At 53.9% G+C, this 334-nt stretch overlaps 1 protein-coding gene across 1 annotated transcript in view; it reads right to left on the bottom strand.

The window, feature by feature from the left end:
* Positions 1-334, bottom strand: part of HES7 (hes family bHLH transcription factor 7) — a 5,981-nt gene that overhangs the window by 3,085 nt on the left and 2,562 nt on the right. The window contains exon 5 of the mRNA XM_010843202.1: positions 150-185. Within this exon, the coding sequence (XP_010841504.1) occupies positions 150-185 (36 nt within the window). The remainder of the gene's footprint in view (positions 1-149; positions 186-334) is intronic.

Below are 334 nucleotides of genomic sequence, written 5' to 3'. Positions count from 1 at the left end.
GATTTTATTTTCTTTTTTTTTTTTTCTTTTCCTCTTTATCCGGCTTTTTCTTAAAAGGCTCCCACCCTTCTCCCCCTATCCTATCTCAGTGTTTTTCAGCTGGTTTTAGTTTCCACCTCAGCCTCCGCTCTGCTCTCTTCTTTACTTACCTGTCTGCCCCGGGGCTCGGGCCGAGGAGAGCAGGACTGGGGGCGGGAAACAGAAGGGGAGGGAAAGTGGGCGTGGACGCCGAGATAAAGGCAGGCCCCTGGCTCGGGGACACACGGGGATTTGATAACCACTTTATTCCATGCACTAGGGACTCGGGAAGGGACTGGGGCTGGGCTGGGGGCAG

The sequence above is a fragment of the Bison bison genome, unplaced genomic scaffold, assembly GCF_000754665.1.
Source record: "Bison bison bison isolate TAMUID 2011002044 unplaced genomic scaffold, Bison_UMD1.0 scf7180017864180, whole genome shotgun sequence".
Lineage (NCBI taxonomy): Eukaryota > Metazoa > Chordata > Mammalia > Artiodactyla > Bovidae > Bison > Bison bison.
The sequence above is the reverse complement of the archived record's forward strand: the minus strand, read 5'-3'. Positions and strand labels throughout refer to the sequence as shown.